General features: G+C 52.2%; 1 protein-coding gene across 1 annotated transcript in view; it reads right to left on the reverse strand.

Annotated features, from left to right (window-relative positions):
• The window catches only part of LOC135186543 (unconventional myosin-X-like), a 111,998-nt gene that overhangs the window by 40,724 nt on the left and 43,784 nt on the right, over positions 1-27,490 (reverse strand). Inside the window, exons 14-22 of the mRNA XM_064164333.1 lie at positions 24,552-24,618; positions 23,034-23,126; positions 15,208-15,276; positions 13,665-13,747; positions 12,535-12,643; positions 11,788-11,868; positions 10,597-10,721; positions 8,357-8,471; positions 815-921 (exon numbers count right to left, since the gene is read on the reverse strand). Of these exons, the coding sequence (XP_064020403.1) occupies positions 815-921; positions 8,357-8,471; positions 10,597-10,721; positions 11,788-11,868; positions 12,535-12,643; positions 13,665-13,747; positions 15,208-15,276; positions 23,034-23,126; positions 24,552-24,618 (849 nt within the window). The remainder of the gene's footprint in view (positions 1-814; positions 922-8,356; positions 8,472-10,596; positions 10,722-11,787; positions 11,869-12,534; positions 12,644-13,664; positions 13,748-15,207; positions 15,277-23,033; positions 23,127-24,551; positions 24,619-27,490) is intronic.

Consider the following 27,490-nt stretch of genomic DNA (forward strand, 5'->3'; position numbering starts at 1 on the left):
CCTTGCACACATCTCCCAACGCAAAATGAGCTACCTGGTGTAAGCAGAGCTCTAAGAGGACTGCCTGCTGGAAGAGCTCTGCTGGGCTGGGACTTCACCTTCCCACTCTCCTGACTGACAGGTGTCTGGAGCAGAGACCAGCCAGGAAAGAGCATCTTAGTGGGATTAAGCGTGCATGCCACAGCCATTAAGGAGTCAGCTGTTACACTGCCTGCGAGGGGCAGAGGAGGGGCAGTTTGCCCGCAGTTGGTTCTCCCAGCCCTCCTCCGGTCAGGTGCAAAAGGGAGCGGCAAGAAGAGATTACTGGTGCAAAGCTGGCCAAAAACCAATTCTGAAGAGTTAATTAAAAGGAGAGGGAGATCACGAGGCAAACAGGCAGGGCGAGGAAAGAGGGTGAGCAAAGGCAGAGCTGCAAGTGAAGGAGAAGCGGTTTGCGGGGGAGGGAGCAGAAGAGAATTGACAGGCACAAGGAAAAGGAGGTGACCCAAAGCGTAGGTGGGGCCCAGCCAGGAAAGCCCCGAAGGCAAGGAAAAGGTGGCATCGGAGGCAAGCAATGGGTACTGAGGTCCCTCCCTGCAAGAAGCCAGCAGAGCGGCGTTGACGGAAGGTGCAAGTGTGCACAGGATCGAAGGAGGGGTGGCAGAAAGGTTTCGACAGAACCGAAGCTGGCAAGGAGGTCAGATGCTGCAACTCCCCCTTGGAATATAGGAAGGGAAGAAGGGAAGGATGCGAGGGGACTAGAGAGCAGAGCAGGGGGTCGGGGGCCACCCATGCAGGCAAGCGCAGGGATGGTAGGGCAGCCCCCAGCACTGACCTTGCCATGTAGCCCAAGACGTGGGCTCGGATGACTACAGCTGCTTTCCTCAACTCCTCTTCCCGATCCTTCTCCAGCTTCTGCTCAAGAGCTTCCTTCAGGAAAACCTGACGCCACGGGGAGGAGTTTCAATAAACACAAAGAGAGGAAAGAAGTCAGTCCCCGGGAGAGCCGGGAGATTTCGTGCCCGGTGACCAGCGCTCAGCGCGCTCCGTGTGCGGCAGCCGCTGCCCGCCGCTCGCTGCCCGCTGCCCGCTGCCCGCTGCCCGCTCCGGCGCCTGCCCCGCTCCGGGCACCGGCGGAAACTTCTGCGGCGGCAGCCAAACTCTGCACCCAGCCCCCGCCTGCCTCACTCTGTGGTCAAGACTTAAAAGAGAGAGAGAGAGAGAGAGAGAGGGAGGGAGAAGAGGAAGGAGGGAGGAGGAGAGCCTGTGCTAGCGCCTGTGGTTAACTCTTTCCCGGCGGGCGCCGTTCCCTGCTCAGCCCAGTACCTTCCTGCAGCAGGCACCGACACCCGCTCGGGCGATGAGTTTTCAGACGCCGGCAACCAGAGTAATGTAAGAGACTTGGAAAGCTGAAAGCCCTGTCGAGGTGCAAAGCTAAGCCTACCTTCAGTCCACCACCAACCTCCAGAAGCCCTGAGGTGGGGATGCTTCCCTGCTGACGAGGTTCAGCAGCGCAGCTCACGTTAGAGAGAGGTCTCCAGGTATTACCGGTAGCATTTCAGCGACCAGCATTTTAATCCTCAAGCATCCTCCATGCTCTGTGTTTCAAGCCTCTGCTCAATACTAAATGCATGCATGAGGGACGGTGGTGCTGTCTTAGAGAGAACAGGACTGAGATACAAGCAAGATGAGGGCACATTCACGGGAGCTGGCACTACACTAGCACAGGGTGCTGAAATAAATGCCTTGCTTTTTGAGAGGGTCTGCAGTCTGCATGCAGCTCCATAGCACTGTGGATACACTGGAGAGGTACCCAGCTGAAATTGGCTAAGTTATGTGCCCGTACAAGCTGCACTCGCAACTGCCATATGGCCACGTCCGTGTGACCTGCTGCCTGTACCGGCCAAAGCGCTGCAGGGGCCAGCAGCGGAACAGATTACACCGGGAGAGTGCTGTCCCACTTGTCAAAGCCCTGCCCTGAGCACAGGCTGAGCTGACAGTCTGCAGAACTACATAGAGCCATAGAACCAACCAGGTTGGAAGTGACCTCCAAGCTCATCCACTCCAACCTAGCACACAGCCCTGGCCAATCAACCAGACCATGGCACTAAGTGCCTCAGCCAGGCTTGGCTTCAACACCTCCAGCCACAGAGACTCCACCACCTCCCCAAGCAGTCCATTCCAATGCCAATCACATTCTCTGCCAACAACTTCCTCCTAACATCCAGCCTATAATTCCCCTGGCACAACTTGAGACTGTGTCCCCTTGTCCTCTTGCTGCTTGCCTGGCAGCAGAGCCCAACCCCACCTGGCTACAGCCTCCCTTCAGGGAGTTGTTGACAGCAATGAGCTTTGCCCTGAGCCTCCTCTTCTGCAGGCTGCACACCCCCAGCTCCCTCAGCCTCTCCTCACAGAGCTGTGCTCCAGGCCCCTCCTCAGCCTTGCTGCCCTGCTCTGGACACCTTCCAGCACATCAACACCTCTCTGGAATTGAGGAGCATTAAAGTCTGAAAGCACGAGATCACTTTCATCAGAGGAAGGAATGATTGAAGAAAACACAGAAAGTTACTCCTGCCATATCTGTTTGTATCAGAACCTGCCCAAATTGTACCCCCCAGTGCAGCCCTGCAGCCTTCCTCACCCAGCTGCAATGCCTGCGTGCACCCTCTGTGCGACAGCGAACCTGTTAAGGTTAGGTGCAGATCAGCAGACACCAGCATCACACTGTGTGCACCCATGTGCATGGAAGCAGGATCATAAGATTCTTGGGGACAACACTGGGAAAGCAGGAAGTGGGTCACTGTGACCTGGATGTCAAATAGCCTACAGAAACCTCCTCCTTCAAAGAGGCCCTGCAAAAGAGCAGGCTGAGATGTGGACGCGAACCCTTTCCAACAGCAAGGGTTACTGCCTTAGCCACAGGAGAGCTCTGCTGCAGCTATGGCCAAGTGTACCTCTGCTGGTTTGAAGCTAGCCAGAACGTTTTGGTGAGAAGGACTAGACTGCAGGCTGTGAAAGGAAAACAGTGGCGATGTCTGCTTCCCTCATAGGCTTACTGAGATGTACCAAAACATCAGTCAGAATGCAGCTAACACACTTGGCACCACTCTCGCTGGGGCTGCTGGCTGGGCTGCATCTTACTCCCTAACCTCACCCTCCATTTTTGGGACTAGTCCACTTTGCTTCTTAACCCCCTGGCTGAACCTCCATTCTTCTTTGGGACTGGGGTAAGGTTGAGAGGGTGGGGGGGAAGGTGAAGGGGTGGTTGGGAGCCCCTCCTGGGGACTCAGGTTTCTGGGAGGGCTGCTGTGTTTCTGTATTCCCTTTTACCTTGTACATTTCTGTCTATAACTGTATATATACTGTAAATCTCTGCTTGTCTATTGTGCTAAGCTGTAAATAATAAGCTTCATTCATGCTTCCAGAGCTGGCTGAGTCTAGTCTGGGTGATTTCCAAAAGAGGGGGGGGGGGGGCAGGGAACACCCAAACCATCACAGTACCCAAAGATCCAGGTGCACTGAGGCAAGGGGCACAGAAACTGCTGCTCCATCCTAGCAAACCTCTAGTGGCACCTGAGCAGGAGCTCCTCCATCATCACGGGACTTGTTTGCATCCAAGCCCTCACCTCTGCCATGCCACCGGATAAAACCTGCCCTATAGACATTAATACCTTCTACAAACATTAATGTGACAATTGCCAGCACAGCAGCTGCTCTATTCTTAATGAAAAACACAAAGATCATCCTGCCCTTCCTCCTCCATTTCCTTTCCCAAGCTACACAATCCCCTGCACTAATTCACGGAGTCTTTTCCTTCCTCCCCCAAACAATTGCTAGGGATATAATTATCCTTCTATTCATTTTGCAGGAAGTATTCCCCCTTCAATAAGCCTTTCTCTTCACTCACCCCATATACTTCTTCCTAGGTTACATCTTCATTGGCCTGTCACACTTCTTTTCAGGAGCTACTCCTGACTCCCTAAGCCAAAGTCACTGCCTGGGTACCCAGAACTGCACCTGTAACAGAAAAAGCTGCAGGAAGGGGGCACAGGAAACTTCCCTCCCAGGACAACGACCTACACTTTGTGCCCCTTAGTTGGTAGCTTCACTTCATTCTGGGCTGAAAGCCTCTGGAACAATTAGGCCTCTTCTTGATCAACCCAAGTGTCCCAGGGCTGTGTTACCCAGCACTGCTAAAACAGACATGGACAAAGCACTCCAACAAGAAAACTGCCTCAGCAGGTTTGCTGCCCACACCAAGCTGTGTGCTGCAGCAGACAGGCTGGAGGGCAGGGATCCATCCAGAGGGACCTGGGCAGGCTGCAGAGGTGGGAACAAGCCAGGCTCAGGAGATTCAACAAGACCAAGGGCAAGATCCTGCAGCTGGGTCGAGGCAATGCCAAGCACCAATCCAGGCTGGGCAGTGAGTGGCTGGAGAGCAGCCCTGAGCAGAGGGACTTGGAGGTGCTGCTGCAGGAGAAGCTCAACAGGAGCCAGCAGTGTGCACTTGCAGCCCAGAAAGCCAAGCAGAGCCTGGGCTGCAGCAGCAGAAGTGTGGCCAGCAGGGCCAGGGAGGGGATTCTCCCCCTCCGCTGTGCTCTGCTGAGACCCCATCTGGAGTCCTGCATCCAGCTCTGGAGCTCCTGGGACAAGAGGGCTGTGGAGATGCTGGAGAGTGTCCAGAGAAAGGCCAGGAGGATGCTCAGAGGCTGCAGCAGCTCTGCTGTGAGCACAGACTGAAAGAGTTGTGTCTGTGCAGGCTGCAGAAGAGAAGGCTCCCAGGTGACCTTCTGGTGGCCTTCCAGTATCTGAAGTAGGCCACAAAAAAGCTGGTCTGCCCTGAGCCTCCTCTTCTGCAGCCTGCACACCCCCAGCTCCCTCATATTCTGAAAGGTTTATCTTTTAGAACAGGGAACATCTATTCTATAAGGCATGTGCATGGGAGTTTGGTCCTTGGTGTAGCTCTCTTGCCATGCTGGGAAGTCACTTCAAACTCCATGTTTGCCAGCTCTCCCCACCCCTTTCTAAAGCTTCCCAGGCACAAGCAGCTTTGCAGCACATATACTCCACAAAGGCTTTAACACTGAAACGTTGTGAGCCTGGCAGCCACCCAAGCACTGTGGATTAGCTGGGGCCAAGTATGACTGCAATGGTGCCCGATGTGAAGGGACCAGTGAGGAGACCCCAGATTCCCAAATCAGAGGTGGGGAATGTTTTAACCTCAGAGCAGAAATACAGCTCAGTCACAGAACCTTTTTTTCTTGAACATCAGCAGAAGCATGTGAAGGAAGGCCTTAGAAACTTCAGGTTAGCACATCTCCTTCCCACAGCCATGGCCAGTGGTTTCCTTGGTTCTCATGAAGTTCATAGCCCAGACTAGCAAGTGGGCAACCACCACTTATCTAAGCAAGGAGAGAGGGATCTCACTCTCTAAGAAGCATTGCAAGTCTATCCACTCATGAAGAAATGGTTCCTCTAAGCAACAAACAGCATCACTTTTTCACTGTGAGGGCAATAAGAGCACTGGAATAGGCTGCTCAGAGAGGCTCTGGAATCTCCTTCACTGGAAACATTCAAAACCCACCTGGGTGCACTGCTGTGTGACCTGCTTTGGTAGGAGGCTTGGGACTAGATGATCTCTCAAGGTGCCTTCCAACCCCTGATATTCTATGACTTGATGCTCCTACCTGACCTCTTGAGCAAATTAAATGTGAATGTCACTGGAAACACTTCCACTCTCATTGTGGCTCTGGAAGTATTCTGAACTACTATTTAGAAGGCATAAGGGCAAAACAAACCTGCAAGAAAAAATTGCTTTCATGGCCCACTGCATGTTCTGGGTATGGGCTGCACACCCATCAGTCAGAGCTGCTGTCTGCACTGAGCACCACCCACTTGGGAATAGCCTCTGGAGAACTCACTGGGTATGGGCTGCACATCCATCAGTCAGAGCTGCTGCCTGCACTGAGCATCACTCACTTGGGAACAGCCTCTGGAGAACTCACTGGGTATGGGCTGCACACCCATTAGCTAGAGCTGCTGTCTGCACTGAGCATCACTCACTTGGGAATAGCCTCTGGAGAACTCACTGGGTATGGGCTGCACACCCATCAGTCAGAGCTGCTGTCTGCACTGAGCATCACTCACTTGGGAATAGCCTCTGGAGAACTCACTGGGTATGGGCTGCACATCCATCAGTCAGAGCTGCTGTCTGCACTGAGCATCACTCACTTGGGAACAGCCTCTGGAGAACTCACTGGGTATGGGCTGCACACCCATCAGTCAGAGCTGCTGTCTGCACTGAGCATCACCCACTTGGGAATAGCCTCTGGAGAACTCACTGGGTATGGGCTGCACACCCATTAGAGCTGCTGTCTGCACTGAGCATCACTCACTTGGGAATAGCCTCTGGAGAACTCACTGGGTATGGGCTGCACATCCATCAGTCAGAGCTGCTGTCTGCACTGAGCATCACTCACTTGGGAATAGCCTCTGGAGAACTCACTGGGTATGGGCTGCACACCCATCAGTCAGAGCTGCTGTCTGCACTGAGCATCACTCACTTGGGAACAGCCTCTGGAGAACTCACTGGATATGGGCTGCACACCCATCAGTTAGAGCTGCTGTCTGCACTGAGCATCACTCACTTGGGAATAGCCTCTGGAGAACTCACTGGGTATGGGCTGCACACCCATCAGTTAGAGCTGCTGTCTGCACTGAGCATCACTCACTTGGGAACAGCCTCTGGAGAACTCACTGGGTATGGGCTGCACACCCATCAGTCAGAGCTGCTGTCTGCACTGAGCATCACTCACTTGGGAACAGCCTCTGGAGAACTCACTGGATATGGGCTGCACACCCATCAGTTAGAGCTGCTGTCTGCACTGAGCATCACTCACTTGGGAATAGCCTCTGGAGAACTCACTGGGTATGGGCTGCACACCCATCAGTTAGAGCTGCTGTCTGCACTGAGCATCACTCACTTGGGAACAGCCTCTGGAGAACTCACTGGGTATGGGCTGCACACCCATCAGTCAGAGCTGCTGTCTGCACTGAGCATCACTCACTTGGGAATAGTCTCTGGAGAACTCACTGGGTATGGGCTGCACACCCATTAGCTAGAGCTGCTGTCTGCACTGAGCATCACTCACTTGGGAATAGCCTCTGGAGAACTCACTGGGTATGGGCTGCACACCCATCAGTTGGAGCTGCTGTCTGCACTGAGCATCACTCACTTGGGAACAGCCTCTGGAGAACTCACTGGGTTATGGGCTGCACACCCATCAGTCAGAGCTGCTGTCTGCACTGAGCATCACTCACTTGGGAATAGCCTCTGGAGAACTCACTGGGTTATGGGCTGCACACCCATCAGTTGGAGCTGCTGTCTGCACTGAGCATCACTCACTTGGGAATAGCCTCTGGAGAACTCACTGGATATGGGCTGCACACCCATCAGTCAGAGCTGCTGTCTGCACTGAGCATCACTCACTTGGGAATAGCCTCTGGAGAACTCACTGGGTATGGGCTGCACACCCATCAGTCAGAGCTGCTGTCTGCACTGAGCATCACTCACTTGGGAATAGCCTCTGGAGAACTCACTGGAGTATGAGGGAAGCTATGACAGTTTCCCAGTCTGACTTCTGCAGCAATGTACCTCAGGATGTGTGAATCTGTCTCAAAGCTTGAAAAAAATTCACCCTGAAACACTCAGCTCCTTTCCCATTACCTGAAAGACAACAGTACTTCTCCAGCTGGATATTTGGAGAACATCCTCTCCACCCCCCACCATGCCCAAATCAAGACTGCAGCAGGTAAGAGAGACATCTTCAGCACTCACTGAAATCTGAATGATGCAGATGGGGAGGAGTATTTGGATACCTTTTGCTATCAAATGTATGCTAGCATCTGGGCTAACTGCAGAGACTGTTGGCTGAGCTGCCACAGCAGGAAGCAGTCCCCTATCTGCTGATCTAGCTACCTATTGACAGTTTAGATCCACACCAAGCAGCAGCTCACTGCCTCCAGCAAGCATTTCAGTTAGCCAGGCATAGCAAAACACCTGGCACAGGAGGCAAGAGCTAAAAGCACACATAGCAGTTGCATAGAAGAAGACTCTTGTTCACCTTCAACTGGATCAGGCACAACAATATCAGCCTGGCTTGGCCCACTAAGAGTTTAGACAACATCAGAAAACCTTCTACATCTCTAGCTGCATAAGATGGGAAGTGTTTCAGATGCTACAGGTCAGTGGCATAGTCCAATGTATGTAAAGGGTCATGATGACTTTGCCCTTTCTACTGACTTGCATCTCACCAGATGGAATTCCATCCCTAGTAGCTGGGAAAAACCCAAGTCCTGCCCCACCCTGCCAAAGTACCTTGGTTTTACCCAACTGCCATTCCTTCCTGCTGCTGTCATAGCTCTGGAGAAAGCCTGCACACACAGCTTTGCTGTTGTCTGAGAGATTGGGTCCCTTCACAAGCATCTTGTACCTAGGAACCAAACAAAATGACATGAGATAATGTATATGATAGCAAACCACCCCCTCCCAAAATGATGTTTGAACTCTAATTATCCCCCTCCCATTTGTCTTTCTCCTTCAGGGACCTCCCTTCTTTGTGTTTGCCTTCCAATTTGGAAATTTCCCTCCTGGGCTGGCTCAGGAGCAGTGTGGGCAGCAGCACAAGGGAGGTGCTTCTGCCCCTGTGCTCAGCACTGCTCAGGCCACACCTTGAGTGCTGTGTCCAGCTCTGGGCTCCTCAACTCAAGAGAGATGTTGAGGTGCTGGAAGGTGTTGAGAGAAGGGCAGCAAGGCTGGGGAGGGGCCTGGAGCACAGCCCTGTGAGGAGAGGCTGAGGGAGCTGGGGTTGTGCAGCCTGCAGCAGAGGAGGCTCAGGGCAGAGCTCATTGCTGTCTGCAGCTGCCTGCAGGGAGGCTGTAGCCAGGTGGAGTTGGGCTCTGCTGCCAGACAACCAGCAACAGAAGAAGGGGACACAGTCTCAAGTTGTGCCAGGGGAGATCTAGGCTGGATGTTAGGAGGAAGTTGTTGTCAGAGAGAGTGATTGGCATTGGAATGGGCTGCCCAGGGAGGTGGTGGAGTCTCTGTGCCTGGAGGTGTTGAAGCAAAGCCTGGCTGAGGCACTCAGTGCCATGGTCTGGTTGATTGGCCAGGGCTGGGTGCTAGGTTGGGCTGGCTGAGCTTGGAGGTCTCTTCCAACCTGGTTGCTTCTATCATTCTATGATCCACCAACCTTTATCTGTTCCTACCAGGCTGGCAATTCTTGTTGCAATCCCAGTAACAAAACACCAACTCCACAGCATTTTCCAGTGTCTCTCCTAAACATGAGCATTCATCAGACAGAAGTGATTTTGTTCAGCATTGGGGTGGCATTTAACGTCCCAAGAGACAAAGGGAGCAATGTTCAGTGCTTCCAGCTTTAAACTTCAAGAAATCCTTTTGATGCAGCTAATTAAAAGAAATAATCACTCTTTCTCCAGTATTAATTGTCAGCTACACTGTCCATTAAAATTTGCTTCAGCCTGCCAGATTAAAGCTTTCAAGCATGGTATCTTCTTATTACATATTATGACCTGCTGAGTCTCACAGTATCACACCAGCAAATCTGTGGCAAGGCTAGAAGAAAAATGGCCTTTTCCATGCTGGCTTCTACCCTACAGGCAAGCTTCCAAAAGGGCTTCCAAAGCATTCTGTGCTACAGTCAATAAAGCCATGTGTAGAAAGACATCCCACAAAGGATCTGTGCTGGTAACTGCAGTTACTGAGGGAACAAACATAAAGAATACCTTGGGGTGTGGTACAGTCATGGAATCAATCAGGTTGGAAGAGAACTCCAAGCTCAGCCAGTCCAACCTAGCACCCAGCCCTGCCCAAGCAACCAGACCATGGCACTAAGTGCCCCAGCCAGCCTTGGCTTCAACACCTCCAGCCACAGAGACTCCACCACCTCCCCAAGCAGCCCATTCCAATGCCAATCACACTCTCTGCCAGGAACTTCCTCCTAACATCCAGCCTAGACCTGCCCTGGCACAACTTCAGACTGTGTCCCCTTCTTCTGTTGCTGGTTGTCTGGCAGCAGAGCTCAACCCCACCTGGCTACAGCCTCCCTTCAGGTAGCTGCAGGCAGCAATGAGCTCTGCCCTGAGCCTCCTCTTCTGCAGGCTGCACACCCACAGCTCCCTCAGCCTCTCCTCACAGGGCTCTGCTCCAGGCCCCTCCCCAGCCTTGCTGCCCTTCTCCAAACACCTTCCAGCACCTCAACATCACTCTGCAATGGAGGACCCCAGAACTGGACACAGCACTCAAGGTGTGGCCTGAGCAGTGCTGAGCACAGGGGCAGAAGAACCTCCCTTGTCCTGCTGCCCACACTGCTCCTGAGCCAGCCCAGGATGCCATTGGCTCTGCTGCCCACCTGGGCACTGCTGCCTCATCTTCAGCTGCTCTCTCCCAGCACCCCCAGCTCCCTCTCTGCCTGGCTGCTATCAGCCACTCTGTCCCCAGCCTGTAGCGCTGCTTGGGGTTGTTGTTGCCAAAGTGTTGCACCCTGCACTTGGCCTTGTCCAACCTCACCCCATTGCCCCTGCCCACCCCTCAGTTACCTGCTGAGGAAGTCCTGCAGGAGGCGCCGCACAGGGAAGCCTGCTCTCCGAACCTTCACTGTCTCCAGCATCCCTGAGTACCGCAGCTGGTTTAGCACCACGTCTGGATTGAAGAGGTTCGGTGCCTAGGCAGTGAGCCAGGGTGAGAAGCAAAGGCAAGGGGAGACAGAAGAGGTGTTCATGTTGTGCTTCCTCTCTGCTGTCTGCAGCAGTGCCTGTTTCTCTGAGCACAGCCAGCCACGGGCTGTACGCCCATTGCTCTGCAGAAAGTCAGCTGTGCGCATTTGGGCACGACAGGGGAAAAAAGGAGGCTGTTTGGATCAAAAGGAAAGCAACCTCACAGCAATGCATGGTGCAGAAGAAGGGATGGAAGGGGGTTGGGCAGATCTGAGCTTAAAAATACATTCAGCAGATTGCTGTCATAGTGAAATCCCAGCAGTGAGGCAATGATGCAATGCACCAACACATGCAAAATGCAGGACTCTGACTCAGTTCTTTGCTGGCTCTTTCCAAGCCAAACTGCAGAGTTCTTTTCTGCCCTGGAAAGCCCAGCACACCTTTTTCTGCCATATCATACGGGGTTTCAAATCACAGAAAGACAACAATTGGTTCAGAGCTCCCCACACAACCTAGTGAGCAGCACACCCTCCTGTCACAGTTCATCATATGAGTGAGAGCCAGCTTGTCCTGTGACAGCCCTGTGACTAGCTCATGGAGCATCCACCTCCTCAGAGCCAGGGATCTGTGGGACATGCTTCCCTACTGCACAAACCCTGCATTCCAGCACAAACTGTCTACAGGCACCACAAACGTGAACAATTGGTTCTAGCACAGCTCTGAACTCTGCACAAGCCTGGCTCAACTCTAGGCTCGATCAGCACAGGAAGAAGTGGGAATGGCTACGTGGTACCCTCAGCAGGCACTCTGCCATCTGATTGCCAGGAGGAAGGTGAATTTTTCCTCCCCATAAAAACAAGGAGAAGGAAAAAGGGAAGGTGAGGCAGAACTGCTGCGATGGATTATGCAAAATGAATCACCTGTATTGATTTTGGTATCCAGGCCAAGATTGTTAACAGCTATGAAAACTGTTTAGTAACATTAAAACTTGCCAGAAATCTTCTTCACAAGGTTCAAAACCACCCTGAGAGCACCTGTGTCACATGCATGCATTTTCCTGGAAGTCAGACTTGCCTTTTCTGTATTGGGTTTGATGCAACGGATGAAGAATGGGTTGGAGGTACTAAGGGTGGCCATCAGAGAATGGAGAGAATCCTACAAAGCAGCAAGACAAAACCCAAAGGATCAGTGGCTACAGCAGAGTTAAGTGGCTACATTTGATGTAGTAAGAGTCCTTCATGCAGCCCTCCCGTTCCTAACGCCCTCTGACTGCCAAAACTGCCACACAGAGTTAGTTTACTCTTAGCACTGCTTCCATCTTCCTTCTCAGAGCTGCACAGCTGATGAATTATGCTTGCAAGACTCTCAACATTTCAATATAGGAAACTGAAACTGTGAAACTAACAGAAAGTTTGCAGACAGCCTAAGGGGGTTGAGATTCATACAAGGCAGGGCCCCTCAAGAGGCTTTCATTGGACTTAGCACTGTATCTGTAACAGATACAGCCTCAAAGGACACCCACACACACATAGGGGAAACACCAAACCACCAAGCACTAGAGCAAAGAGATCCTAGAGCTTTCTACATCCAGCTTTTCCTCTGCCACCCTGCCCAGTTGTAGCATTTCCCATCTGACACCAGACAGAAACCCTTGGGGCAGCAGCACTGTGGGTTTGGGGTTTTTTTTTCACACTACAGCATTCCTGCATATTTTTGGTGCTGGACACAAAACAAGGATGAATGACTCCTCTTGGCTGCAGGCTTTGCTTTCCCCATCTGCTCCTCCCCAGAAGCCTGCTGGCAGCTTGGAAAACATCCTACCCTGAACTGGGAGCTGACAGTCGGTCTGCGCCTTTGGGTGCCCATTTTCAGCGTCTCCTCGCCGCAGCGACTGCAGACTCGCTCAAAAAGGTCATAGATGAAGTCCAGTCTAAGGGAGAAGAAAGGAATGAAAAGAAGATGCAAGACACCCACCACCTGTGAAAAGATCATAGAAGCAAGCAGGTTGGAAGAGACCTCCAAGCTCAGCCAGTCCAACCTAGCACCCAGCCTTGCCCAAGCAACCAGACCATGGCACTAAGTGCCCCAGCCAGGCTTGGCTTCAACACCTCCAGTGATGAGGACACCACCACCTCCCTGGGCAGCCCATTCCAGCCTCTCACCACTCTCATGCTCAACAACTTCCTCCTCACCTCCACTCTGAATCTCCCCACCTCCAGCTTTGCTCCATTCCCTCCCAGTCCTGGCACTACCTGACAGCCTGACAGCCTGCAAGATCCCTCCCCAGCTTTTCTGTAGCCCCCTTCAGATCCTGCAAGGCCACCAGAAGGTCCCCTGGAAGCCTCCTCTGCTCCAGCCTGCACAGCCCCAACTCTTTCAGGCTGTGCTCACAGCAGAGCTGCTGCAGCCCTCTGAGCATCCTCCTGGCCCTGCTCTGGACACTCTCCAGCATCTCCACAGCCCTCTTGTCATAGGAGCTCCAGAACTGGATGCACTACTCCAGGTGAGGTCTCAGCAGAGCAGAGCACAGCAGAGGGGCAGAATCACCTCCCTGGCCCTGTTGGCCACACTTCTGCTGCAGCAGCCCAGGCTCTGCTTGGCTTTCTGAGCTGCAAGTGCACACTGCTGGCTGCTGTTGAGCTTCTCCTCCAGCAGCACCCCCAAGACCCATTGCTCAGGGCTGCTCTCCAGCCACTCACTGCCCAGCCTGTACTGGTGCTTGGCATTGCCTTGACCCAGCTGCAGGACCTTGTGTTTGGTCTTGTTCACCCTTCTGAGCTTGGCTTGTGCCCACCTCTGCAGCCTGTCCAGGACCCTCTGGACGCCATCCCTGCCCTCCAGGCTGGCTGCTGCAGCACACAGCTTGGTGTGGCCAGCAAACTTTTCTCATGAATGTGGCTTAATGCAGCCCAAGAGATGTGGCTTCCCCACAAGCATAAGGGCAGCAGTACCTGCTGTCTTTCAGCATGTTTAAGATGTCATCTCGAAAGGTGTCTCTGTTCTTCTCCAGGAAGCCTCTCACATCATACAGCACCTGCAATGCAGACAGAGCCACTGGAAGAGTGCTGCACAAATCACCACCATGCCCATGTGCAGGGCCTCCAGCAGAGCTACGGCAGCAATGTCTGGGCATCAAAGAGCTCTGCAGTGAGCAACAAGAAAATGTCTTATTAGCCATTAGAAAACAATAAAAACAATAAAATCCAACCAAAACCCAAAAACCATCCCAAAACCACAAAAAACCTCCCCACAGCCAGGAGCCAAAGGGGAACAGCTGCAGACGTTTGCCTGTGGTGTGCAATTCTCTGCAAGGCACAAGGCACTCCACTCACCTCAGGGAATCCTAACCAATGCCATGACCTCCCAACAACTAGTGCTCAGCAGATATGAGTCCAGGAGCAAGCTCAGGATCATTTTGGTTGGAAAAGACCTTTAAGATCAAGTCCAACCAATAAGGAGGCTCACAGGATCAAAGGATGTTAGGGGTTGGAAGGGACCCAAAGAGATCATCCAGTCCAACACCCCTCTGCCAGAGCAGGACCACACAATCTAGCTCAGGTCACACAGGAACACATCCAGACAGGCCTTGAGAATCTCCACAGAAGGAGACTCCACAACCTCTCTGGGCAGCCTGTTTCAGTGCTCTGGGATCCTTACAGTAAAGAAGTTCCCCCTTGTGTTGAGCTGGAACCTCCTGTGCTGCAGCTTACACCCATGCTCCTTGTCCTATCCCAGGGAGCAGTGAGCAGAGCCTGTGCCCCCCTCCTGACCCCCAGCCCTCAGATATTTATAGACATGTATTAAATCCCCTCTCAGTCTTCTCTTCTGCAGACTAAGCAGCCCCAGGTCCCTCAGCATCTCCTCATCAGCCATGCCCTCCAGTCCCCTCTTCATCCTTGTAGCCCTCAGCTGGACACTCTCCAGCAGATCCCTGTCCCTCTTCAGCTGGGGAGCCCAAAACTGAAGGCAGCATTGAAGATGAGGTCTCAGCAGGGCAGAGTAGAGGGGGAGGAGAACCTCCCTTGATCTGCTGGACACACTCCTCCTAAGAGACCCCAGCATCCCACGGTTAGGTTAGCCCATCTGTAGTGTGCAGGTGCCTCTCCTTGGCATGCTTCCACCTGCTCCACATGCCTGCCTAAAGAAGAGCAGCATTTAACCCTGAAGGCTTGGAGACCTTTTCCTTCTAGCAACAGGTATTTAGTCTTTATAGCTCCTCCCCAAAAGCCAAATTTCCCTTTTGACTTTTACTTACTTTGGATTTTGTTTGTGAATGCCTAAGGAAAGACAACATGAATAAGGGAATCAAGGAGTTCATTCCCCAAACCCAAAGCTACCTGAGAATCTCAAACAGAAGTCCAGAGAATGTAATACTGGAGAGTGACACTCCATGTTCTGGCATGTGGGAACACACAGCTCAGAGATACTCTTCACTTTTGGAATCTGAGCTCCAGGTCCTCAAGCCCAAGACACACCAAGAGCACACACACCTACCTCCCCAGCGTAATGCCTGATGCCAAACTGATGGTCTGTCACCCGAGGCTTCACATAGTAGTGGTTGCTCTGAAATGAAACAAAGAGAAGGCTTCTTGTGATGCCAGGTTAACCCTATAGGAGAGGCTGAGGGAGCTGGGGGGTGCAGCCTGCACAAGAGGAGACTCAGGGCAGAGCTCATTGCTGTCTGCAGCTCCCTGAAAGGAGGCTGTAGCCAGGTGGGGTTGGGCTCTTCTGTCAGGCAAGCAGCAACAAAACAAGGGGACAGAGTCTCAAGCTGTGCCAGGGGAGGTCTAGGCTGGCTGTTAGGAGGAAGTTGTTGGCAGAGAGAGTGATTGGCATTGGAATGGGCTGCCCAGGGAGGTGGTGGAGTTGCCATCCCTGGAGGTGTTGAAGCCAAGTGTCTTGGGTTCAAATGCAAGTTCCCAGAGACTCTTATAAATTTGGTAGACCCAATGACAATTTATAGAATTTATAGAGTTTATAGAGTGCCCTCCCCTCCTCCCCCTCCTTTCCCCAAAAGACAGGGAGAGAGATAAAAGGTAGGGACACCCCAATAAATCAATCTCACTCGATTTGGAAGTTAAAAAGGAAAAGTTTAACAATAACTTAGAAAAAAAAGGGATTGGAGGTAGGGGAGTTTACAAAGGATGAGGAAGGGAAAACAGCAAAATACAAAACAGGGATGGATACAACCCGAGTAGTGTGATGGTGTCTCTGCCTCGTGGCTGGTATACAGTATCAGTGTGTGTGTGCGGTCATGAACGCAGGTAGTGAGCAAGAGGGCGAAAAGAGGAAGAGACAGGAGAACTCCTGTCTTTTATACCACAGGAAGTGGGGGGAGTGGGCTAACCATCACCTGGAGTGTGGCCCACCCCTGAGGAGGGGCCAAGACCCCTAGGGTCAGGTTCAGGGTCACTCCCCCAGGAGTGTTAACCCTATACATTCCACCCCTTGGTTAGACCACTTCCACCTTCCTAAGAACAGTCTTCTTCTCCAAAGATGGGAAAAGTGTCCATGGGTTAAGAGTTCGTGAAGTCCTTCTTGGTCCCCGGCTGTATCCCAAGGCGATGTGTTCCTCTGGTCCGGTGCAGGTTGCTGAGATGTGAGCAGGGCAGGAACGGAAGAAAAGTCAGTGAATCAGGAACAGTTCTTGTTGGTACTCAGGAAAAGAGTCTTTTCCCTCTGCGAAGAAAACATCAGGAACAGTCTCTTCATGTCTGGCATCAGGGGAACAGGTGTAGATGAGATGGCTGTAGACATCCTCTGGAGGGAAATCAGGAACAGTCTCTCACTGCAGGGCATCAGTGACGAATCAGATGCAGGGTTCTGGTTGGACGCCGTGGTGTGATGCGATGCTGTAGGACTCTGGATAGCTGCTGCTGTCATGTAGGTTCTGTTGGACGCCGTGTAGTGGTGAGGGTATAACTACAAAAAACAACTTGTAACCCCTTATGAACTATAATACAAGTATTGCACAACTATGATACAAGTATTGCACAACTATGATACAACTATTATACAACTATAATACAAGATAACCTGAAATATCTGGAACACATGGAATCAACTCTGAGATTTCAAAACCTTTTCAGCTAAAGAGAGGTTTCTCTGAGGGACACACTCGATAACACCAGTTTCCATCATCACCCAGTATGTGTGACCAGGACCCTCTGCAGATACCACCCCTTTGATAGGTTTTCCCCCACCAGAGGCAGGAGCAACCCACACAGTCTTTCCCAGTAGATTCCTTTCACAGACTACAGGAACTCCATCTCCCTCAACTATGGGCAGTAGGGCAGACTGAGCAGGACCAGCTCTGTTAACTGATCCCCTGCTGTTCACCAGCCAAGTGGCTTCTGCAAGGTGCTTCTCCCAGTTTCTGAGAGTTCCACCTCCCATAGCCTTCAGGGTGGTTTTCAGCAGACCATTGTGTCGCTCAATCTTTCCTGCAGCCTGTGGGTAGTATGGGATGTGATAAACCCATTCTATCCCATGCTCTTTTGCCCAGTTGCTTACAAGGTGGTTCTTGAAATGGGTCCCATTGTCTGACTCAATTCTCTCTGGGGTTCCGTGTCTCCACAGGATGTGGCTCTGCAGACCCAGAATGGTGTTACGGGCAGTAGCATGAGGTACTGGGTAGGTTTCCAGCCACCCCGTGCTTCCCTCCACCATGGTTAACACATACTGCTTGCCACTACGAGACCGAGGCAGAGTGATGTAATCAATCTGCCAGGCCTCCCCATACCTGTACTTTGACCACCTTCCCCCGTACCACAAAGGCTTCATGCGCTTGGCTTGCTTTATGGTGGCACAGATGTCACATTCATGGATAACCTGAGTTATGGCCTCCATGGATATGTCCACGGACCTGTCTCGGGCCCATTGGTATGTGGCATCTCTTCCTTGGTGGCCAGAAGAGTCATGTGCCCACCGAGCTAAGAACAGTTCACCTTTGTGCTTCCAGTCCAGGTCAATCTGGCAGATGTGGGCAGCCTGGTCAGCTTGGTGGTTATGCTGCTGCTCTTCAGTGGCTCTGCTCTTTGGGATGTGAGCACTGATGTGGCGGATTTTAACTGGCAGTTTGTCCAGGCGTGCAGAAATGTCTTGCCAGAGATCAGCAGCCCAAATAGGCTTCCCTTTTCTCTGCCAATCATTTCTCTTCCACTCCTTCAGCCACCCCCATAAGGCATTTGCTACCATCCATGAGTCAGTGTAGATGTATAGCATTGGCCACTGCTCTCGTTCTGCAATGTCCAGGGCCAGCTGGATGGCTTTCACCTCAGCATACTGGCTGGATTCGCCTTCTCCATCTCTTGCCTCTGCAACCCTGCGTGTGGGGTTCCAGACGGCAGCCTTCCATCTTCGCTTGCTGCCTACCAGGCGGCAGGATCCATCTGTGAAGAGAGCATATGCCTTTTCCTCCTCAGGAAGGTCACTGTATGGGGGGGCTTCCTCGGCACGGGTCACTGTCTTCTCTTCTGCTGGCTTTCCAAAGTCAGTACCCTCTGGCCAGTTGGTGATGACCTCCACAATGCCTGGACGTTCGAGAGTCCCCATCCTAGCCCTCTGAGTTATCAGAGCCATCCACTTACTCCAAGTGGCATCTGTGGCATGGTGCGGAGTCGAACCCTTCCCTTTAAACATCCAAGTCAGGACTGGAAGCCTTGGAGCTAAAAGGAGTGGTGACTCCGTCCCAATCACCTCAGAAGCAGCTCTAACTCCCTCATAGGCAGCTAGGATTTCTTTCTCTGTGGGGGTATACTTGGTCTCTGAGCCTTTGTATGCCTTGCTCCAGAACCCGAGTGGGCGGCCTCTTGTCTCATCAGGAGCTTTCTGCCATAGGCTCCAGCTAGGACCATTCTCACCGGCTGCAGTGTAGAGAATGTTCTTAATCTCTGGGCCGGTTCGAACTGGTCCCAAGGCCATGGCATGGACCACCTCTCGTTTGATCTGGTCAAATGCCACCTGCTGCTCAGGTCCCCACTCAAAGTTATTCCTCTTTCTTGTAACGTCAAAGAGGGGTTTCACAATTTGACTGTACCCGGGAATGTGCATCTTCCAAAAGCCCACAAACCCCAGGAAGGATTGTGTCTCCTTCCGGTTAGTGGGTTCCACCATAGTGGCCACTTTATTCACCACATCCATAGGGATGTGGCGTCGGCCATCCTGCCATCGAACTCCCAGGAACTGGATCTCTCTGGCAGGCCCTTTCACTTTGCTTCTCTTAATGGCAAAACCTGCATCCAACAGGATATTAATGATCTTCTCACCCTTCTGGAAGACCTCCTCTGCTGTCTCACCCCATACAATGATGTCATCGATGTACTGCAGATGTTCCGGAGCTCCACCCTTCTCCAGTGCAGTCTGGATGATGCTGTGGCAGATTGTAGGGCTGTGCTTCCACCCTTGAGGCAGTCTGTTCCAGTGGTACTGGACTCCTCTCCAGGTGAAGGCAAACTGCGGCCTACATTCTTCTGCAATGGGGATGGAGAAGAAAGCATTAGCAATGTCAATTGTGGCATACCATTTGGCCTCCTTTGTTTCCAGTTCATACTGCAGCTCCAACATGTCAGGCACGGCTGCGCTGATTGGAGGAGTCACTTCATTCAGGCCTCGGAAATCCACCGTGAGTCTCCACTCCCCCGTCTCCTTTCGCACTGGCCATATCGGGCTGTTGAAGGGCGAGTGGCTCTTGCTGATGACAAGCTGCTGCTCCAGGCGGCGAATCAGCTGCTGTATGGGTAGCAGGGAGTCTCTGTTGGTGCGGTATTGCCTGCGATGAACTACACGAGAAGCAATAGGTAACTTGACATCTTCCACCTTGTGGGTACCAACCACGGAAGGGTCATCTGACAAGCCAGGCATGATAGACAGCTGCTCTTTGTCTGCAGTCTCTACAGCTGCTATGCCAAAAGCCCACTTGTTCCCCTTTGGATCTTTAAAGTACCCTTCCCGGAGAAAGTCAATCCCCAGGATGCAAGGTGCATCAGGGCCAGTTACTATGGAGTGCTTCTCCCACACATTCCCGGTGAGGCTTATCTCAGCCTGCAGCACAGTCAACTCCCGAGACCCCCCTGTGACTCCTGCAATTGTAACAGTATCTGTCCCCCTGTGGCTGGAGGGGATCAGAGTGCATTGGGCACCGGTGTCTACCAACGCTCTGTACTTCTCGGCTTCAGAAGTGCCAGGCCATTTCACAAACACGTCCCAATATACTCTGTTATCCCTGGCCTCCGCCTGGCTGGAGACAGGGCACCTCTAATTCTGAGCAGTGTGACTGCATGAGGCACATGGACCTGAGTTACTGGCTTCACCACCCCTTGAGCGAGAGCGCTGCCTGCGGGACACTGGGGCAACCCCTCTTCTGGAGGAGTTATTCCCTGTGTTTGTCCCCTGCAGTTCCCTTACCCTGGCCGATAGAGCTGAGGTGGGCTGGCCATGCCATCTATCCATGTTTTCCCCATGGTCACACAGTGTTCTCCAGAGTGACCCCCTGTGTGTACCCTGTCTGCTCTGGGCTGGTCTCCTGCGGGGAGGAGGAGGAGCACGGCGGCGTGTGTTCCTTACAGCTGAGACTTGCACCCATTCTGAAGGTGAAGAGCAGTCCTCCTCTGCCTTCTGCATTTCAGAGAAAGAGGCTTTCAGCTCGTTCATTTCTTGGGTGAGGGTCTCTACAGTGGCAATTAAGGTTTTCCTCGACAAACTGTCTTCAAACTGTCTCAGGTCATTCACAAACTCCCTGATTGTGGGAAGGTTGTTGGGGTCTCTGCCCAGCAGCAGTGCTCCCAATGTGGGGGCATATGTGGAAGGGGCACACTGAGTCAGTTTCTTTAAGAGGGCTGGCTTCATGCGGACATCATCAGGGTCCGAGGGCCTCTGGTCGGCTCCATAAATTATCTCTTGAACCGCCATTTGCCTCAGGTATGAGATACCCTGTTCCATATCTGTCCATCTAAGGGGATGGAAAATCATGTCATCCTTAGTCGGGTACCTGTACCTCACAGCTATCAGAAGCCTGGCCCAAAGTGAGTGGGTACCATCGAGCCTTCCCAGCTCCTTATCCACACCTCCATCCCTCGACAAGGATCCCAGTTGCTTTGCCTCCCTGTGATCTAGGTCCACTGTTTCTGCTCCTGCATCCCAGCATTTCAAAAGCCAGGCTAAAAGGGACTGTCCGTTTGCCCTTGCATACTCCTGCCTTATGTGCCTGATTTCCTTTCTGGGCGTGGAGCTGATAAGGATCACTCCATTATCAGGTCCATTTCCAGCTGGTTGCTGTTGCTGGGGGGTGCTGGTTCCCGAAGAGGTCCCTTGCCCTGGATCGGTATCTGCGGGAGGGTTTTGATTTGATCTTGCTGGCCGCGTCGTAATTGGCGCTAGGTGAAGGGGGCTGGGCTGAGGGGGCAGGGTCCGGGGGGCTGCCCTGGGCGGGACCGGAGGCGGAGTTCGGGGCGGAGCCGCGCTAGGGGCGGTGCCTGCGCTGGGGGCGGCCGGAACGGCCTGACCTGTCGCCCAACCCCCGCAACTGCAGCTGGGGCAGTGAGGACCACCCCTCCCCCTAAGCACCCTAATGGCGGCGCCCACTCGATATTTCCACGTGTCCCAGTTCACCGCTATCTTATTAATTCCCAAACCCAGATTTACACACAGTGAAATAACAGCTATCCAGTACCATTTCTCGCCCAAAATATCTGGAGCTTCTGTGCTCCAATGCATATACTCAGACTGATTCCATGTTCCAGAAACATTTCTAAACACAGTGATATTACTAACAGAATTCAGGAAATAGGCATAGACTCGGGCAGGCAAATGCTTAGAATATTCCCAGAGCATATCAATGACAATCCAGAAGACATGGTAACTTATAAACTTTAACAGCCAGCCCCACAACAGCCATGCAAATGCGTTAATGATTAAGACTTTCAGAATATCCATTTTTTTTTTTTTTTTAACTTCCAAATCTTCTCTGAAAGAATTCTTTCTACCTAGCCCCACGTTGAGACGCCAAATAAATTGTCTTGGGTTCAAATGCAAGTTCCCAGAGACTCTTATAAATTTGGTAGACCCAATGACAATTTATAGAATTTATAGAGTTTATAGAGTGCCCTCCCCTCCTCCCCCTCCTTTCCCCAAAAGACAGGGAGAGAGATAAAAGGTAGGGACACCCCAATAAATCAATCTCACTCGATTTGGAAGTTAAAAAGGAAAAGTTTAACAATAACTTAGAAAAAAAAGGGATTGGAGGTAGGGGAGTTTACAAAGGATGAGGAAGGGAAAACAGCAAAATACAAAACAGGGATGGATACAACCCGAGTAGTGTGATGGTGTCTCTGCCTCGTGGCTGGTATACAGTATCAGTGTGTGTGTGCGGTCATGAACGCAGGTAGTGAGCAAGAGGGCGAAAAGAGGAAGAGACAGGAGAACTCCTGTCTTTTATACCACAGGAAGTGGGGGGAGTGGGCTAACCATCACCTGGAGTGTGGCCCACCCCTGAGGAGGGGCCAAGACCCCTAGGGTCAGGTTCAGGGTCACTCCCCCAGGAGTGTTAACCCTATACACCAAGCCTGTCTGGGGCACTTAGTGCCATGGTCTGGTTGGTTGGCCAGGGCTGGGTGCTAGGTTGGACTGCATGAGCTTGGAGCTCTCTTCCAACCTGCTTGAGTCTATGATTCTCTCTGTAAAGAACTTCCTCCTAACATCCAGCATAGACCTCCCCTGCCACAACTTGAGACTGTGTCCCCTTGTTCTGTTGCTGCTTGCCTGGCAGAAGAGCCCAACCCCACCTGGCTACAACCTCCCTTCAGGTAGTTGTAGGCAGCCATGGGGTCTGCCCTGAGCCTCCTCTCCTCCATGCCTGGGGTGCTGCCTGTGTCCTGCTGCAGACCAGCAGAACCCAGCCTCCCCTCACAGACTCTCTCACTCTTGCACCCCTGCAGCAGCACTCACACTCTCAAACGTGACTTGCAGTCAGAGGCACTTTGATGGTGTTTTGTTTAATTGCTCTTAGATCTCAACAAGAAAATTCATCACCTCCACAAGCCCCAGGGAATTGAGCTGTGTGAGGAATGGGCCTCAGATGCAAATCTCTATGCACAGCCTGTGGGGTGCACCCTCTCCCTCTCTCCACGTGCACAAGAGCCTCTCTGCAGGCTTATTAAACACTTGGAGCCTGATTAAACGTTTGCAGGTTCAGCTCTAAGGCATTTTAAACTTCCTGCACAAAGCACACATTTTGCATCATCAAAGCCTTCACTTTCACTTTTGACATGCTGATGGGGCTAACAGAGTGATCATTTGACTGCCAGGGTTATTTTCTGACTTACCATATGCTGGCTGTGAAGCTTTTCCAGCAGGGTGTTGTCTGTGCCTTTGGGGAATCGACTCTCTTCATTCACCAAAGCCAGCAGACCCAGTTTCTACAGCCAGACAGGAGACAGCCTTTTACTGCCAGTGAAAGCTCTAGGTTACCAAGCCAAGAACTGGTGATCTGGACAGCACATTGAGCAGTAACCCTCCAGTTACAGGCAGCAAAGGTGGGACTGAAAGCAGAATTCTGCCCAGTCAATGCATTTGGCAAGCAGAATATCAGCGAGGTTAAACATAAACAATTCAGATGGAAGCTTCAGTGCAGTGCAGCTCCCTCTGCAAAACTGTGACACCCTCCCTAAGGTGACTCTTAACAATCAACAGAGATCTGCTCTTGAGCCAGGACTATGGTTACAAAGCTGTGACACCCTCCCTAAGCTGACTCTCAACAGTCAGCAGAGATCTGCTCTGGAGCCAGGACTATGGCTACAAAACTGTGACACCCTCCCTAAGCTGACTCTCAACAGTCAGCAGAGATCTGCTCTCTTGAGCCAGGACTATGGTTACAAAGCTGTGACACCCTCCCTAAGCTGACTCTCAACAGTCAGCAGAGATCTGCTCTTGAGCCAGGACTATGGTTACAAAACTGTGACACCCTCCCTAAACTGACTCTCAACAGTCAGCAGAGATCTGCTCTTGAGCCAGGACTATGGTTACAAAACTGTGACACCCTCCCTAAGCTGACTCTCAACAGTCAGCAGAGATCTGCTCTCCTGAGCCAGGACTATGGTTACAAAACTGTGACACCCTCCCTAAGCTGACTCTCAACAGTCAGCAGAGATCTGCTCTCTTGAGCCAGGACTCAGCAGCTCATCGTTTTACCACAATGGGAAGAGGATCAGGAAACAGCAGGAAAGGTCTAAAGACAATCAGCAGTCCCCACTGTGATCCCTGGAAACTGCCACTGATCAAGGGAGGTTCTCCTTCCCCTCTACTCTGCCCTGCTGAGATCTCATCTTCAATGCTGCCTTCAGTTTTGGGCTCCTCAGATGAAGAGGGACAGGGATCTGCTGGAGAGGGTCCAGCTGAGGGCTACAAGGATGAAGAGGGGACTGGAGGGCATGGCTGGTGAGGAGAGGCTGAGGGACCTGGGGCTGCTTAGTCTGCAGAAGAGAAGACTGAGAGGGGATTTAATCAATAAACATCTGAGGGCTGGGGGTCAGGAGGGGGGCACAGTCTCTGCTCACTGCTCCCTGGGATAGGACAAGGAGCAATGGGTGTAAGGTGCAGCACAGGAGGTTCCAGCTCCACACAAGGGGAACTTCTTTCCTGTAAGGATCCCAGAGCACTGGCACAGGCTCCCCAGGGAGGTTGTGGAGTCTCCTTCTGTGGAGATTCTCAAGGCCTGTCTGGATGTGTTCCTCTGTGATCTGTGCTAGATTGTGTGGTCCTGCTCTGGCAGAGGGGTTGCATTGGATGATCTCCTTGGGTCCCTTCCAACCCCTAGCACCCTGTGAGCCTGTGTCACTGCTCACCTTCTCAATAAGGTCCAGGCACTCCGCATTATCCATCCAGTCAATGGCTTCCCAGTTGATTCCTTCCCTGACAGTCAAGAACAAATAGAGAAAGATGTGAAATGCAAGGTCCAGTGCCTTGAGATGCAGGAGAGCAGAAGCAGCTGAGCACAGTGGCTGTCCCAAGAGGCAAGACTATTTGCAGGAAAATGAGGCTTTGCCATGGCTGAGGAAAAAGAACAAGGGACACAATGCACTGCTAACACAAGGAGACAGCAGTAGGAGGTGGCCTTTCCTCCTGGCCTGATCCCAGGGATTTGACCTGATGCTCATCTTGTAGTCACTGAGCAAATCCCACACACAGCAGTAAGAAATTAGAGCTGCTCTCAGTTGCACTTTCAGAAGTGATCAGCATCAGCCCAAGTGGTGGTGATCATAGAATCTAGCAGGTTGGAAGAGACCTCCAGGCTCATCCAGTCCAACCTTGCACCCAGCCCTGGCAAATCAACTGGACCATAGAATGAAGCAGGTTGGAAGAGACCTCCAAGATCATCCAGTCCAACCTTGCACCCAGCCCTGTCCAATCAACTGGACCATAGAATCAAGCAGGTTGGAAGAGACCTCCAGGATCATCCAGTCCAACCCATCACAGTCTGCTACACAACTTCAAGAGTAAACTGCTGCCCACTAATCAGGACAGCAGGCCTGAAGCACCTCTGCCCTAAGACTGAACCACAATTCATAGGTCCACCAGAAGAGTAGACAGGAGCAGCTTTTCAGGGAGAGTTTTGAAGAGGATGACACAGACAAGCTTTGGCCTGAGCTGCAGAGGAGCTGCCTGGTAGCCCTGCATTTCTGAGAGCAGGAGCTGATGTAGGTACAGCTGAATGATAAGTGTGCTCTGGACATCATCCATGGCATTCTGTAAAGCTCTGCTGGATGTGTTTTCTCCTCTACTACCAACTTCTTAACACTCTCATAAATTAGTCTGGTTGTTAGGAGGAAGTTGTCAGAGAGAGTGATTGGCATTGGAATGGGCTGCCCAGGGAGGTGGTGGAGTCTCTGTGCCTGGAGATGTTGAAGCCAATCCTGGCTGGGGCACTTAGTGCCATGGTCTGGTTGATTGGCCAGGGCTGGGTGCTAGGTTGGACTGGATGAGCTTGGAGGTCTCTTCCAACCTGCTTGATTCTTTCATTTTATGATTTTATGTACTTAATTAGCCCCCTGGTCTGGCTCCATCCAGGTGGGGTTGGTCTCTTCTGCCAGGCAACCAGCAATAGAAGAAGGGGACACAGTCTCAAGCTGTGCCAGGGGAGGTCTAGGCTGGATGTTAGGAGGAAGTTGTTGTCAGAGAGAGTGATTGGCATTGGAATGGGCTGCCCAGGGAGGTGGTGGAGTTGCTGTGCCTGGAGGTGTTGAAGCCAAGCCTGGCTGAGGCACTTAGTGCCATGGTCTGGTTGATTGGCCAGGGCTGGGTGCTAGGTTGGGCTGGCTGAGCTTGGAGGTCTCTTCCAACCTGGTTGATTCCCTGATTTCTGTTTTCAGAATTGAGAGAAGAGCCCTGGCTCAGGAATCACAGAAGCACAGAATTCCAGGGGCTGGAAAGCACCTTGAAAGCTCATCTGGTCCAGCCTCCCTGCCAGAGCCGATCACACTGCAGAGCATCCAGGCGGTTCTTGACTATCTCCAGAGGCTAAAATCCTGTGATCCCCCAAGAATAACCTGGTGAACAGCTAACAATAAACTTCCCTTGCTCTTCCCAAGATTCAGGCACAGAACTTGAACTCCTATGTAACAGTCAGGACCAAGTCTTTTGTGGTGGCGATGCCATCCTTACTGCAAGCTTCCTGCAGCGGTGGCCCTGGGCTGAGAAGTGAGTGCATAAAGAGCCTCGCAGTTTTGTAACCCTTAGAATGGCATCAATTGCCTATTCAACTTAAAAGGCTGCTCTCCTTTGCCCTCACTGATCCTATTCAATTGCTCCATTCACTAACATAAAGGCTTCTGTTTCAGAGCCAGGGCTAAGCGTTTGCCTAGCAGCTTCCTCTAGGAGCAGAGACACTCTGGAACACTGCAGGTACTACACAAAATACAATCCAGAATGAAGCCCACAGAAGAGAAACAGCTGTGCAAAAAGCCTCCATGTTCTTTAAGCTCAGCAAATAGTCTGCTTCAAAGGTGCTGGGCTGAGTTACAAAGCCCTCTCCACAGCACGGGAGCCACTAGGACAGAAAGAGCTGGCAGACAGCAAATCATCTACCTCTAGGGAGCTGTGAGGTACCTAAACATCTGCTGTTAGGAGTAGCAGGCTTTGCACACCCAGAATCCACCTGCAGATGCTCAGAGGGCTGCAGCAGCTCTGCTCTGAGGACAGGCTACAGGAGCTGGGGCTCTGCAGCCTGGAGAGGAGAAGGGAGAGGATTCTGCTCCTTTACTCTGCTCTCCTCAGACCCCACCTGCAGTCCTGTGTGCAGTTCTAGAGCCCCCAACACAAAAAGGAACACAGAACTGTTGGAGCCAGTCCAGAGGAGGCCACAAACATGCTCAGAGGGCTGCAGCAGCTCTGCTATGAGGACAGGCTGAGAGAGTTGGGGCTCTGCAGCCTGCAGAAGAGAAGGATTTGAGGAGACCTTACAGTGGCCTTCCAGTATCTGAGGGGGACCTACAGGAAGGCTGGGGAGGGACTATTGACAAGGTCTGGTAATGACAGGACAAGGGGGAATGGGTTTGAACTGGCAGAGAGGAGATTTAAACTGGATGTTAGGAAGAAGTTGTTTGCAGTGAGGGTGGTGAGACTCTGGCACAGGTTGCCCATGGAGGCTGTGGTTGCTCCCTCCCTGGGGGTGTTCAAGGCCAGGCTGGATGAGTCCTTGAGTGACCTGTTCTAGTGGGAGGTGTCCCTGCCTGTGGCAGGAGGTTAGGACTGGATGATCCTTGAGGTCCCTTGCTGTCTGCAGCTG

Source organism: Pogoniulus pusillus, chromosome 2, assembly GCF_015220805.1.
Source record: "Pogoniulus pusillus isolate bPogPus1 chromosome 2, bPogPus1.pri, whole genome shotgun sequence".
Classification (NCBI taxonomy): Eukaryota; Metazoa; Chordata; class Aves; order Piciformes; family Lybiidae; genus Pogoniulus; species Pogoniulus pusillus.